This window comes from Sparus aurata, chromosome 5 (assembly GCF_900880675.1).
Source record: "Sparus aurata chromosome 5, fSpaAur1.1, whole genome shotgun sequence".
NCBI classification, from domain to species: Eukaryota; Metazoa; Chordata; class Actinopteri; order Spariformes; family Sparidae; genus Sparus; species Sparus aurata.
The window spans coordinates 32,389,629-32,402,083 of NC_044191.1; the positions used below are offsets into that span (position 1 = coordinate 32,389,629).

A 12,455-nucleotide genomic window follows, 5' to 3' on the forward strand; every position below is an offset into this window, starting at 1 on the left:
GTTTTGTATCTATCGTTTTACACTCTGCGCTGCCTTGTTGACAAGAATTACTGCCACGCCGTTGTATGTCTGAGCTGTGGTATTGAATAAAGGGCAGAACATTTTAAAGGATATAAAACAAAGAATAGATAGATATTTGTGTAAAACCCTAAAACATAATGCCTTCAGCCACAACTAATGCCATTACAAGGACATAATAAAAATACTGAATTAATGTTGATAGTTTTATTCCAAATACTCTACAAATTCAGGATAGAAAATATATATAAAGCTCTAAAAGTGCAAAAACAATCTATTCTTTTCTACATTGGCAAAACAACCAGCATAACATTTTACATCAAAATGGCACAAAACATGTCCTCATAACCTACAAGAAGGCTTCAGTCTTTAAGAGGCATTTAAGGACAGGTTCACATTTTTACCAGTCCGCCTTAAAGCTGCACTCACATGTCCACATGTGCCTTTAGAGAGTTATTTGTCAGTTCAAATGTGCACGTGGAGGACGAATCTCAGTTATTCAAGCTATTCAAATCAATGGACTGAAGGAAAAGATATCCGCTTGATTTGATGATTTAAATGCAGATATTATCCCCCATCAGTTACCTGTCATCATGACACAGATGGGTCTCTTAATGGTCAGCGTTGACAGGAGGAACAGCTACAGATACCACAGACTGTTAACATCTACATGCCTATGGGAGTATTTTTTAAGGCACACTTAAAAAAAAAAGTGAAATTACAATTCTGTTTTGATTTCAGTCTTGCAGGTTGCTCATGTCCAGGCTGATCGAGGTCTGCTGTGAACCTGAAGGAGATAATTTAAGGCACACGTTAATGTGAAAAAAAAAGAAAGAAGCATTTTCATCTGGGCTCTCCAGTTTCCTGTAGCTTAACTTTCATTGTTTACCTTCTCCTGATATCCTTTCTTGGCCATCCTCTGCCTCTCCAGCCTCAGCTCCTCCTCCTGGATTTGAAGAGCCTCCCTGTCCTCCTCCTCCTCCTGCTCTATCCTGCACTGCTCCTCCCACTGCTCCTTGCGCTTCTGCTCCACCTGCAGCACACATTAATGAATAACTTCATGTCTGAGATGTACATTCTTTGTTTTTCTTAATAAACTTTGAGGTGGGGAGAAACAAAGTCTGATGAAAACAAATGCACTAACCTGAGTATTTATCTCTTGCATCCGTGCTGTCCTGCGACCCTCCTCTTGCTCTTTTTCCCAGCGCCTGGTCTCCCTCTCCTGCTCCAGCCCCTGGATCAGCTGTTCTCGTCGCTTCAGGGACTCCTCCTGAGCCTCGCGATTCTTCTGCATTTTCAGCTCCAGCTGCTGCTGTCTCCCCACGAGCACCTTTCAGTGAAGACGAAAGGAGAGTTTTCCTTTAGTTGTCATATCCTTTGAAGTGCGCTCGTTTGATTTGAAGCCTGTTTTACCTCTTGCATAAGCCGTTCTCTGGCTTTTCTCTCCTTCTCCCACTGCGCTTCTCGTTTCTCCCACACACGCTGAGCTTCTTCCCTAAAATAGTTTAGATACATACGTTTATATCTGAGGAGAAGCAGGAGTCCGTACCTGCAGGGTCAGGACTTAGCGAATCCTGGTGCTCACCTGTGTAGGACGTCAAACTCGGCCTCCCTCTCCTGCTCCAACTGAAGCTGCTCTTCAATCACGCGTTTCATCCAGGCAGCGTCAGCGATGGCTCTTTCCCTTCGTGTGGTCTCCATCCTCCTGTCCTCCTGCTCTCCTTCCAGCATGGCTGCCAGGATCTTACGGTCGGCCTCCTGGTTGGTGCAGATTCATTTAAGGCAGGAGAAAGGGAAGTTAGATCACACGTGGAGTAATATATTGTATCAGAAGATGGTGAATAAGACAAACCAGTTCCTCCTGCACTTGTTGGGCCCTCCGCTTCAGCTGAGCACGATATTGCCGGATCAAGAAGCGCCTGGTGGAACATACAACCAATGAATCAAATGCCTCACCCTACTGAAGAATCATCTCACTCATCACAGCCTCCTTTACCCCATCTCAGTCTTCTTTCGCCTCCCCTCCATGTCCCTCCTTTCCTCCTCCAACTTCTCCAGCTCCCACTGCTTGACAAGCAGAGCCTCTTGCTCTTTCTTCAGACGAGTTGCCTGAGAGAAAAAAAGAAATGCTTCAAAAACACATCTACAAAATCATGTTTCACGGCAGAAGCACTTAGTCCAGGTTCTGAATACCTCCTCCTCCCTCAGCTTCAGCTCTTCCATTTGTTTGCGAAGTTCTTCAGCTCTCTTCTGCTCGTCTGCGTGCCTTTTCTCCTCTGCTTGTTTCATCCTCTCCAGCGCCTCTTTTCGGGTCCTCTCGTACTCGTTTTCAAAGCGCCTCTTCTCCTCCTGCGCTGCCACTTCTTGCTACATGTTCAGAAGGAGATGAGTCACTCACAGCAGGTGTCTAAACTTTCTCAATTATGTACCATGTTGATGGGATTGAGCAGAGTAGATTTCAGACCTGATACTGTGCTCACAGCTGACAGGAGCACCGTTTGATTAAACATTGATTTGTTACATAAATAATTAGTCAAGTAAAAGGATAATGACTCAAATTAAAGACGTGCAGGTCTTAGAGGTGTATCATCTCTGACTTGACTGAGGTGACACGAGGACATTTCGCCACAGTTTGGTTTGAAGCAAACTGAGTATTGTACAACTCACAAGCTTCAAGTTTGACAAAGGACCTAAAGGTCAAAAACAGCTTTAACGCATCGTGGTTATTAAAACGCTCGAATGAACAGACGCTGAACCGTTTCATCTGGCAGCAGCGATAAATGTCTTACCTCTTTCTTCTCAGATATCTGCTCCTGCCACTGGCCGACAACATGATCTTTATGTAATGCTGACTCGACCTGTGGACAGATTAAAAGAGGAGTAGTGACAAAGACGAGACAGAGATACCGATGAACTCGAACCTTGGCGGAAGGGATACCAGAACATTTTATTCTCTTGAGTCAACGCTGGACTCAGGTTAACAAAAAAGTCATGGAATATCCGCATCACAAGCCCTATTAGTTTCCAGATCAAGTGAAGTCTTGACAAAAAGTGTCTGTTTTCTTTCCTTGCGGAGCTCTTTAGACGCACAGGATGGTCACAGGATTCCTGAGGCCCATTTATCACTTCATCAACAGTCAGGCTTTGAGGTAAGAGATTTGGCTACTTGTCACTTTTGCATGAATAGTTTAAACTGAGCTACCTCTCGCAACTCTGGGTTGTTTTTCTTCCAGTGTTCCCTCAGCAACTCTTGTGCAAGCTAGGAACAAAAAGAAAAGGAGAGAGGAAATAAATGTTGTAAACTGACAGTAGAGCATCGTGATGCAGTGCTGACAGAGAAATATCCAACCTTTTTTCTCCTTTCCTCTCTCGCTGTACGCAGCTCGTCAGTTTTTTGCACCAGCTGACTTGCCACTGTGCTCCTGTCAGGAACCAGTTCGCTGAGCTCCGCCTCCAGCCGGTCTTGCTCCTCTTGAAGCATGGCCCTGAGCCGATTCCTGCGCTGCTCCAGGCTGGCCTTCTTCTCCTCCTTCATTCTCTGTTTATGGTATGCTGACATACTGACAAAACAGTGGGGAAAAATGACTTAGGTTGTTTTTCTCCCGCATCATTATCTGCTCAGACAGAGAACATACAGCCAGCCTTATGTCTGTTTATAACTCACTGGGGCTGAACAATTAATTGAAATATCAGCAAAATTGCAATATGGCCCCGTGCAATACCTAAACTGTATGAGCTTATTTTAAATGAAGCATCGTGGTGATACAGAGATGCCCCCTGACCTGAAAATCATATTCTCCTCATGCAGGGAATCTGCTTAATTTGCAGACTCCAGAAAAAAATTGCATCATTATTAGATTTTTTTTCTCCAGTGAAATTTTTCCTACTAATACCGCAAAACTCATATCGCAATATCTGTCACAGCGATGGCAATATGTTTTCTTTTGCACATTGTGTGGCCAAGAGGGGACACACACACACACACACACACGCACACACACACACACACACACACACACACACACACACACACACACAGATATTCTGTGCACCTACTGTATAATCAACAAGAAACTAAATGCTGAAAAAGAGGCAGTGACTTACACGCTATTACTTCCAGTATATAATTATTGCACCTGTATCATTATTATTATCGCTGCAGAGGAGGTTGTGTTTTACCTGTGTCTGTTTGTTTGTCAGCAGGATTACACAAGAACTTCCGAATTTTCAACAAAAATATATCTGTATTAATTGATTTTCTCGCTTTCTTTAATATTGGGAAATAGGCATTTTCTGTACATGCAGTCCTGAAGTACAAGACATTTTTGTTGATTTCTCAGGGGAGAAAGAAATCAGGCATATTAAGGTATATCCTAATAAAAATCTATTGGTTTTCACAACACAATGGAGATTATGATTCCATCTGCATTGTTTTGTTTTCCTGGTAATTAGCTGTTACAGATTTGGTGATCTTAAAATATGGCTAAGCAGTTCATCAGGGTTTCCACTGGATTAGATCATTTTCCAGGACTTTTCCAGGACTGTTTCAGTGACGATCTAGCAGGTACAACAGACAGGGAGCAGGCCCATACCCTAATATGTCCCATAATTAATCAATGTATAACCCCTATGCCTTTTTCTCTACGTACATATACGAAAGAAAAATTAAGACAAGTCTCTCAAAACAAACAACTAACTGGTTTCCCATGTTTTCCATGATGCGTGGGAACCCTGTTAATAGGTACATTTTGTATATCACTGCTTCTTTTAAAATTGTTGACCACATCTGTAACCCGGGGACCCTTTTACATATGGGATGTTTACTTACAGAGCCATCTAAGGAAGGACAGAGGAAGAGAGAAGGGTGTAAAGAATATAATGCAGAAGCCCTCTACTTACCCACTATATCAATATGTGCATGAAGGTGAAAGAAAACAGAAAACATGAACAAAAACAATAACTAGCATTAACCATGAATTGTTATTTGTGACTGCACTATTTTATCTTATAATGTTTCTGCATTCATGGGGAAATCATGAGGTAAAAGAGGAGGTCCGAGGCTTTCTGTGCTCACATTACCTCTGCTGGTAGGAGTGACGGGAGCTCCACACCGCCTGTTTCTCGCTGCGGACACTCTGCACTCTGAAGTACTGAGCATGCAGCTCCCACTGCTGCCGACACCGGGCCTCCTGCTCCCGCTGCCGGGCCAGCTGAGCGGCCAGCGTCCGGGACCGGCTGGGTATCTGGGCCGAGAGGGTCGGCAGAGCCATAGACCTGAAGTACAGTCAACATACATTATTATAAACAACAGATAATTACCTCAACCTTATCCTAGCTAGCGTCCTTTGTTTTGAACTGGGTTAGCAATTTAACACTACAATATGTGTCTTTACACGACTCGTGTAAAAACAAACCGTTCACCATCATGTATTTTGTGATGTTATATGTGTTTTCGGCTATGTAACGTTCATTATTTAAGGAAAATGAAGAGGGGGGATCGTGAACTAAGCGTTTACGATAACTTACTCCTCTCACAGCGCAGCAACCATTCCGTGCTTAAATTAAACTTCACAGCTTTATAAAAAACACGTACTTACACTTCAGGTGATGAAGTCGGTTTCCTGCTCTTGATATTTGTTAAAATAAATCGTCCCTTTGTGTTTTTCTGCACGGTAACATCGCCTGTATACAAGCCGCCAGTTCTCCTTAGTTACCAACGAATCACTTCCTAGTTACTCCCACGCTACGGGATGTAGAAAAGGTCAAAATTGCTCCTTGGTTCAAAAACGCGAAACGTGTTTTTTTTTTCACATATAATATGTATTTTTATTTTGTTTTTAAAGCATCGTAAGTCTAAGTCTTACTTTACATTTTAGGATGAATAATAGCTTGTCGGATATTTATTGATAATTGATTTGAGACACTTTTATTGTTATGGTTGCTATTATTACTATTTTATTTAATTTTAGTAATGTATTTGTTTTTTTTCTTCCACTTTTAGGTCGCTAAAAACACAATAATGCATTAACAACAATGATAATAACCATAATGAATATAATATTCAAAATAATAATATCTTCTTTATTATTAATATTGAGGAATCCAATTAGAAAGAAATGAATATTAGAAATAAAGAGCATTTAGGGGTCTGTGATCTTCAGTCTGTCTATTGTAACTCTGAGATATTCCTCAAAACTCCTTAGTTGGCAGTAAAGCAGTGTGTATGATTGGTGTCAGCTGATCAGAGCACATCAGCTGCTGTGCGTGTGTGTGTTTCTTCTCTCCAAGCGCCGTTTATCAGCCCTTTTACCCGACAGGTGGCGATGACCCGGATCTATCAGTGACCAGTCGATCACAGGAGCCGTCGACTGGATATTCCACCAGCAGCCGCTCAGGTGACTTTCATGTGTGTGTGTGTCACTGTAAATCTGCAGCAGAGGGGCTGACAGCCTGTTCTATCATTCCAGAGGTAAGAGTGTGTCCGGACCGGAGAGATGGCTCTGTTAATGGAGCACCAGTTCAGGCAGCTGCCAGCTGACAGACAGGTGGAAACGAGACCGTTCCTGGAGGCTGTGTCATACCTTCCACCCTTCTTTGGTAAGTGAAGTTTCCACGGTGTGACACAGTAGAGACCCTGTAGACACCTCTGACAGTCCTGGAAATGAAGTTATGTGGAGATAAATGTGAAAGACTTAACTCACAATGTGTTTTTTCTGTTTGACTTGTTGAAGGCTTACAGTTGCAGACCGAAGGCACAGAGAGTTTTGAGCTTCTACATTTGTACTGATGTATAATTCAAGCCTCCTGACTGTTAATTTGGCTGAACAAATTACCTTTTTTTTTTTTCTCCCCCCACCTTCATCCATCCTTCACCTGCTGTTTGTTCAACTTTGATTAATAAACACAGAACCTGCGAGGGGGAAATCTGTCACAACTCTTTCTATCAAACCCCCCAACGAGACGATCTTGTTCTTTTTCCAAACGATAATCTTTTTTGGATCGTGTTTCTCTCCATCAAGCTGTCCACAATCCTTTATCATGCATAATTTAATCCACTGGCCTGGATTTTAAGTTGTGAAAATTGATTAGTACGGTGTTGAGTTCCTCTCGCCCATTCACCGGCGGCCTGGTGCACCTGGGCATCTTTGTGCGGCTTCATTCTGTATTAATATGCCAAAGGTCCTCTATTGAATTTGCCATGTGAAACCCTTGAGAGGAACCAAGTCCGATGTCCACATTAAGCTCTTTCCTCCTTGTCACTATTGTTTTTCCTGACCTAGAAAGTTTCTCTGCCAACTTTCCAGGCTGTTAAAGTCCTGCACGCTCTCACAGCACATTCGCACAAGTGTTCTCAGTTAATTTGCCTAATTAGACCTCGTCTTCAGGACAGTATTACCTGACTGTACTGATGGTTTTGTATCTGTTTCGGCAGGACATCCTATACTTTGATTATCCCCTTTAAAGTATAAGTAGTTCGGTCGATTAGCCAAGATAATTGGCAACAACTGTGTGTGTTTAATGAGCCTTGAACTGAACAAATGATGCTGTTTGGGACTATTTCTTTCTAGAAGATTGAATATGTTAGCTATTTGTCATTTTAGATTGAATATTTTTAGTTTAATAGATGTCACTGTTGCTCCTCAGAGAGCTGTTTCCCTGTCCATGTGTAAAATGCATTTTGTGAAGAGAGTGGAAAATACAAAGAGACAGAACCACGATGTCTCCGAAACAAGATATGTAGCCGTCGGTGCTGCGGCGGTGCATCACATCGGCACAATAGAGTCGAGTTTGTCACGAGTAGTTTCCTCTGACGGCTCAGGAGCTGAAAGCCGTTCTGTCAGTGTGTCGACCAGGAGCCGCGTGTGGTCGGTTCACTGTCCTGTCACCAAACACTCAGCGGTTCCTCATCAGTCTAATTAAAGGACACCTTATGATAATGCTGTGGTGATGTGTCAGTGAAAACAGAAGGTCTAATCCAGGTGGATTTGTTTTACCTTCCAGCGTCATGTTGTTACAGAGAGTGAGAGGGAGGACATATTTTGAAAAGGATAGCCTGGAAGTTAGCATCACACCATCCAGTGGGATTCTTCTGTTGGATTTTGGGTTACTGCAAAAAATTAGAGAACTTTTTGATAGTTAGATGTTTTGATGAACTCCACTGGTGTGATTTTTGAAGCGTAAAATGAGATCGCCACCAGTAAAAAGCTAACGCCAGGCTATGAACAGACCACAGCGGCCTGACTTCGACGTCATCAACACTGAACATCCGACCACACTAAACTATACACACTTTAATGTGAATTCATTACCAGTTGGAAAGTAAAAGTCACAATAGTCTGCATGTAATGACGTGGTGAGTAGATGCGTCTTGTAATGTTTCACTGATGTCTCCTTTCAAAGACTCATCACAGCGTTAAAAGACTAAACTTGAAAATCTCTTCATCGTGTGTGAACCACAGACCTCTCGCAGACTGATTTTCTTGCAGCTCTCTATTGTGGGACAGTATTTTGACAACTTAACTATCTTTCCAGTTTCCCACAACTGAATATTACCACAGTTTTTTGCTGACCTGCGCTGGTTTAACTTCTCACGTCACTGCGCCGATGTACCGTTCACTCCTGGACCCTGTGACATCACTATTTGGTGTGTTTGCAGGTTTAAAGAGCACGTTTCTGACCGACACGGTCGCACCCATGAGTTAATGAAACAGGCCTGAAATGCAACTTTTCAGCTTGATATCAAAGAATAAGTTCACCCAAAAATTAAAAAATTCCGTCATTATGCTGTCTGCAAATTACTTCTGGATCTTCGCAGGGATCTAGGGGGTTTATGGACGAGTTGTATGGAGACAATTTACATTTTTTTCAGTTGTTTTTTGCTTTTTAAAACAAGCTACTTAAGTTGTCAAGGAGAATGCTGCAACTCTGTTTTGCTGTGAGGCTGCAGAAACGTTCTGTGACGACAAACGTCCCCCAACTTTTCTATCGGCTTGAGGTTGTGTAGATGAAGACTTGAAGCCTGAGTATTCTTCTATCTGCTCGGTTTAGCACTTAACAAAAACTTTATCACAGACGATTCAGACTTCTAGATGAAATAATCAGATCCAGGATGCAATTTAGTAGCTGCACACTGTCATCAGTTTGAAAAATGTTACACATATCGTCCCTTCGATTCGGCCTGACATTTGAGATGTCTCCGATTTTGACTTGCATGAGCGCAACAAGAGCGTCTGAGGACTGAACCAGCACAGAGCCGTGAAGTCTGAAAGGTCACAAGTGTTGTGCCCCACTTTAATTTTGTATTTCTCAGTCATACCTTGTGCAAATATTCCTCCTCAGACTGCCTCGGCTCGGCCATTTTTGCACCGATAAAGGCCGACATAGCTGGTAACATCACAGTGAGTATGAGTTAAATCTGTCACTCTTCTCTCACGTTTCTCAGTGACGTTAAAAAACGGTTCGATCTGCTGTTTCTTTTGCCGCTGCAACAGAAAATCAAAGCAGTTTTTGACACCAACCCGGCACGGTTCAAGACACTGCAGCACATATTGGAGGCTGAGAAGGAAATGCACGGCGCACAATGGCCCAAAGTCGGAGCAACACTGGCTCTGATGTGGCTGAAAAGGTCTGAGAGAATGTTTAAATCAGATTTTTGTGTTTATTAGATTTAAATGCATTTGTTCACCCGTGATCACTGCGCTGACTTTTTTCTTTAACAACCAGGGGTCTTCGATTTATCCAAGTCTTCCTTCAGAGCCTGGTGGACGGCGAAAAGGATGACAGCAACCCAAACCTCGTCCGAGTCAACGTCACCAAAGCCTACGAAATAGCCCTGAAGAAGTACCACGGCTGGTGGGTGCAGCAGCTCTTCAGGGTGAGTTCAGCGTCTGTTTGCGAAGGATTCACATTCATACGAGACCCTTTGAGTTGTGTGTAAATGTGGCGTTCGCTTTTTGCTTCTTTTTAGGCAGCTCTTTTCGCTTCTCCGTATAAGTCAGACTTCCTGAAGGCCCTCTCCAAAGGTCGGGAGGTCAAGGACGAGGAGTGCTTGGAAAAAATCAGGAAATTCCTCCTCAACTTCACCCCGACCGTCGACGCCATTTACGAGCTGTACAATAAGATGCATGCTGATCTCGATTACACGGTGTGACGGCAGGACGTCCATCTTTTCCTCCGCCCGCCCCACCCAGTTTACAACGTCACTCACACCCTGCAGCCCACAACCTGACACGGCCTCCCTCAGGTCAGCTGACAGCTCGCTGCAGGAGTGTGTGTTTGATCCACTCTGTCGGCACACATCGAGTGTTTGCCCTCTTAATCATCTGTTCGCTTCTTCTGGCACCTTTTCTCCTCTCTGCTGTTTGACTCCGGAGCGAAGCAGCTGCAGATTTAAGCCCTGTGTTCCTTTCTGTTCTCTGTTAGAAGAGTCGTGTTTGAAAGCGATATTTATGTGAACCTTACAAAAGTGGGACAATTATACCAGCAGTCAAAGTGCTACGAATGTATTTATGCCGTATACAGAAGAAACCCTGTATTTTTGTACCTTGTGTAGATTTTGGAAGAAATATTTTAAAGTTTTCAATCTCTTAAATTTGAAATGTCACAGTGCTCAGATCCATCCCACAACCTGCGACTGTGTTTTATTCATAAAAATCATCATTAATCTTCACTTTTTAACGGTTTTACCCCCAAGTTCTATCGTCCTAAGTTATTTATCAGAAGTTATACAAAACCCAAGCAGTCAGTCCGTCACTGAGGCCTATTTGACTTGTTTCACAGCTTCATGAATTCAATATTTTGCTTGTACTTTTTTTTGAAATACAAGAATAAGTCTGCACACTGTTGGCTTCTGATGTTGCACACCTGTTTTTGCCTTCAGCTGGAGGCACAAAGCACGTCAGCGTTCGTGCCTTCAGTCCTTTACGAGTTTCTACACGTCTCTTTGTGTGAACCAGGCAGGCGAGTCGAGAACAAAACGTTTATCGCCGAAGCAGTCGTCTTTGTTTCTTCACTGTCCCTCCGAAGAAAGTGCTTCTCCGTCCACTCTTCTCTCAGGTGCTTACATCGAACCGAATGTGTATTTTTTCTTTACACCTCAGTGTTGAGGGGATATTTAGTGTGGCTGTATGACTTCTCGTCTTCTACACTGTTGTAAGATGCAAAAGAAGAAGCAGAGACGTCAAATGTGATATTCTGCCAGCATATCGACCGTGACGAGAGGTTATTTATCCTGGTGGCCTTTGGTTGATCAGTTTTTGAGTGAACGTTTTGAAGTGTGTGTCTGTTGCAGTGTGTGTAAAGTGAAAAATAATTGATATTGTATTTTCAACTTATGTAAAACATAATTTGGAATAAAAATATGAGCAACAATTTATCTGTTTTTATTTTTCCCTTCTTTAGTTTCTTTCTTGAAAACATCTGCCAAGAATCAGCAGTGGTGGAAAGTTGTTAAGTTTATTTAAATCCACGTTTAAGTACAATTTTGAGTTACTTAAAAGCTTATGAAATAGAAGTTTTGTTTAAATTTAACTACCAACAGTTCATACGAGTAGAGCTGAAATGAGTGTTTGATAGAAAATTAATTGTTTGATCCTCGTTTCAGTCATCAGAACATTTCTTGGTTTGAGTTTCATAAATGTGGGTTTCAAATTTGAATTTCTTTTCAATAATTTTGAATTCTGTACCAATGTGTGGACAAAACAAGCGCTGCGAAGACTTTGGACCCTGAGAACTGATTATTAACAATCTCTGATTTCAGAATTTCTACAAACCAATCAGTCAGTTAATTGATAGAGAAACTAAGCAACAGATTATTCAGTTAGAATTAAATATAAAAAGCAAACATCCAAAATATTAAGATAACTTTACGCCCACGTTTTGATTATAACAATAACAACAAGTAGAATTTTTTGGGGGGGAAAATAAATCATGAAACCAAAAGAAACGTTGAATGGACGTGAATGAACACGTATACTACAAGCCTGTGGTGTTTTTTTATCTTGACGTTTGATTTAAAGTTTTATTTAGATTATCTAAAAACTACAGATACGTTAAGATTTGTGCCTCATATTACACTTTAACTACAGTGTAGTAAATATTGAGTAATGGTTAATAATATAAATAAATGCTACAATAATCCACAATTAAATTAAACAATGATAGTAATAAAAACAGCAAAATCCTATTTTCACATGAATACATGACGTATAATAACATGATGGTTAAATATGTAACAGAACTGCAGTCATATGGGACATTTCTCTTCACTGCAGGACATGTAATAGAGTACTTCTACAGTACTTCTTCTCTACTTCTACTTCACTGGTCTCTCTGCCGCAGCCTGAGGTGTTTTACAGCACCACCTAGCGGCCGTCCGGCGGTACTGCACCTCTCACGTCCCCGTCGGCTGCAGCTCTCAGCCCGGGTGAGTGGACACT

At 42.1% G+C, this 12,455-nt stretch overlaps 2 protein-coding genes across 2 annotated transcripts; one reads left to right on the forward strand and one right to left on the reverse strand.

Moving 5' to 3' along the window:
- Positions 1-210: 210 nt before the first annotated feature.
- On the reverse strand, positions 211-5,766 carry tchp (trichoplein, keratin filament binding). The gene is made up of 13 exons (XM_030415850.1): positions 5,616-5,766; positions 5,098-5,292; positions 3,368-3,578; positions 3,221-3,277; positions 2,808-2,876; positions 2,212-2,385; positions 2,015-2,127; positions 1,871-1,937; positions 1,604-1,776; positions 1,432-1,513; positions 1,163-1,348; positions 908-1,051; positions 211-805 (listed from the first exon to the last, which is right to left on the reverse strand). The coding sequence occupies exons 2-13, from the start codon at positions 5,286-5,288 to the stop codon at positions 773-775; spliced, it is 1,500 nt and encodes a 499-aa protein (XP_030271710.1). The 5' UTR covers positions 5,289-5,292; positions 5,616-5,766; the 3' UTR covers positions 211-772.
- On the forward strand, positions 5,162-11,392 carry gltpa (glycolipid transfer protein a). The gene is made up of 7 exons (XM_030415851.1): positions 5,162-5,297; positions 6,336-6,413; positions 6,486-6,615; positions 9,358-9,416; positions 9,510-9,643; positions 9,742-9,892; positions 9,986-11,392. Exons 3-7 carry the CDS (start codon positions 6,513-6,515, stop codon positions 10,166-10,168), a joined length of 630 nt encoding a protein of 209 aa, XP_030271711.1. The 5' UTR covers positions 5,162-5,297; positions 6,336-6,413; positions 6,486-6,512; the 3' UTR covers positions 10,169-11,392.
- The last annotated feature ends 1,063 nt before the right edge of the window (positions 11,393-12,455 follow it).

Bases quoted from the DNA above. Each gene is read 5' to 3' on its own strand.
- gltpa (XM_030415851.1), top strand. From the start codon at position 6,513: ATGGCTCTGTTAATGGAGCACCAGTTCAGGCAGCTGCCAGCTGACAGA. The intron at 9,417-9,509 runs GTGAGTATGAGT...CCGCTGCAACAG, and splicing joins ACATAGCTGGTAACATCACA to AAAATCAAAGCAGTTTTTGA. The intron at 9,893-9,985 runs GTGAGTTCAGCG...GCTTCTTTTTAG, and splicing joins GGGTGCAGCAGCTCTTCAGG to GCAGCTCTTTTCGCTTCTCC.
- tchp (XM_030415850.1), bottom strand. From the start codon at position 5,288: ATGGCTCTGCCGACCCTCTCGGCCCAGATACCCAGCCGGTCCCGGACG. The intron at 2,128-2,211 runs GTATTCAGAACC...TTTTTCTCTCAG, and splicing joins TGAAGCTGAGGGAGGAGGAG to GCAACTCGTCTGAAGAAAGA. The intron at 1,349-1,431 runs GTAAAACAGGCT...CTTCACTGAAAG, and splicing joins GAGAACGGCTTATGCAAGAG to GTGCTCGTGGGGAGACAGCA.